The 1,393-nt window shown below is 42.6% G+C and overlaps 1 protein-coding gene across 1 annotated transcript; it reads right to left on the reverse strand.

Annotated features, from left to right (window-relative positions):
* On the reverse strand, window positions 1-1,308 carry LOC106321768 (F-box protein At1g11270-like; the record flags this gene model as incomplete). The annotated part of the gene is given in 1 exon segment (XM_013760007.1): window positions 1-1,308. A coding segment is annotated over 1 exon segment (1,224 nt). The 3' UTR covers window positions 1-82.
* Between the last annotated feature and the right edge of the window lie 85 nt (window positions 1,309-1,393).

Genomic DNA, 1,393 nt, shown 5'->3' on the forward strand with positions numbered 1-1,393 from the left:
AAAAAAAAAAAAAGAGCTTTGTATACAGCAGCAATAAGACAAAGTTAAAAATTACAATGGTTCAAATGAAGTATGAAATAGATTAGTTGGGTGAAAGGGAGAATAAAGAATCGAAATGACAAACGGGATAGCCAAAGACGCCCACGGGTGATAAAACTTTATGATAAGATTTGGTATGGAGATCATGTATCACCATTGGTTGCATAAGTGCAGGACCAAAGAGTAACTTGGTCTTCTTCTCCAGAAGCGCTACTGGCAATGCAACTGGTAATGGAAAATGAGGAAGCTCCTCAGGCAAAGAAAAGGTTTTGGTGAGATCTATTGTACAGATTTCCTTCCAGGAGGTATTGTTGGTGTGTAACAACAAGGACCATATCACTTGGGTGGGCCAGTTTCTTTGGGATAGGCACAAGCTGTTGTCGAGGATGCACATGACGACTTGCTGAGGTTCAGGTATATGGGAAAAGGGAGCTTGACAGATGACTTGAAAAGTTTCACTGTGAAGATCAAAAGACAAGACCTTGGCACACTCGGTTAACCAATAAAGTGACCCATCAAAATACACAGGCTTATGGCCATCCAAAATCCGATACGGAGAAGCAGGGACAAGGTACCTCCAAGCATTAGTGCTAAAGTCGAAAACCTCACAAGTAGTAGTGTTGTCTAGGCGGCGGCCAAATTCAGCTGAATTACATAACCAGACGGGCTTGTAGGTGCCTGTGAATTTGTCTTTGCCGAATCCAAGTTGAGGGTTTGGGGTATCCCAGGCTGATTCGGTTTTACACATGTTGGAGAGAAGCTGTTGGACTCTAGAAAGAGGAAAACTTTGGTGCCATCTGGTCGCCGGATTCGCCACCATGTTAGGTGTGTGGTGAGAAAAGAGGCATATAAGACCATCACAACTACCATAGCAAACCTTGGTGTTGGGAATAGATGGGAACTTGCCCGTACGAATCATTGACGACGACCCCAAGACAGGGATGATTCTCACTTCATCATCATCATCATCATTATTATACTCGGTCACATAAAGAAAATCTGGATCTCCCGATTGCTGCGATTGCCTCAACTGTGCCTCTTTAAAACGGAGGGACTCGATTGTGGATTTCCACTTCTTTGATACACATTTAAACCTCAGCAGACACTTCACAGCAAGTCTCGTGAGGATGAGCTCCACAATTTCGTCTGGTAGCGATTCCACCACACTTGTCGATGACCAGCCATGTCTTCTCAGCATTGTCTGATTCATCATAACAGATGGTCCAGACCCGCTTCTTTTATACACTGCACCAGCATCCGAGTCCATCTAGGAATCGGAAAACAAAAAAAATTCCATTAAACTCTCTATTGAAATTTTGATTACCAATAGTAAAATCAAAAAAAAAAAAAAAAA

Source organism: Brassica oleracea, unplaced genomic scaffold, assembly GCF_000695525.1.
Source record: "Brassica oleracea var. oleracea cultivar TO1000 unplaced genomic scaffold, BOL UnpScaffold02936, whole genome shotgun sequence".
Taxonomy (NCBI): Eukaryota; Viridiplantae; Streptophyta; class Magnoliopsida; order Brassicales; family Brassicaceae; genus Brassica; species Brassica oleracea.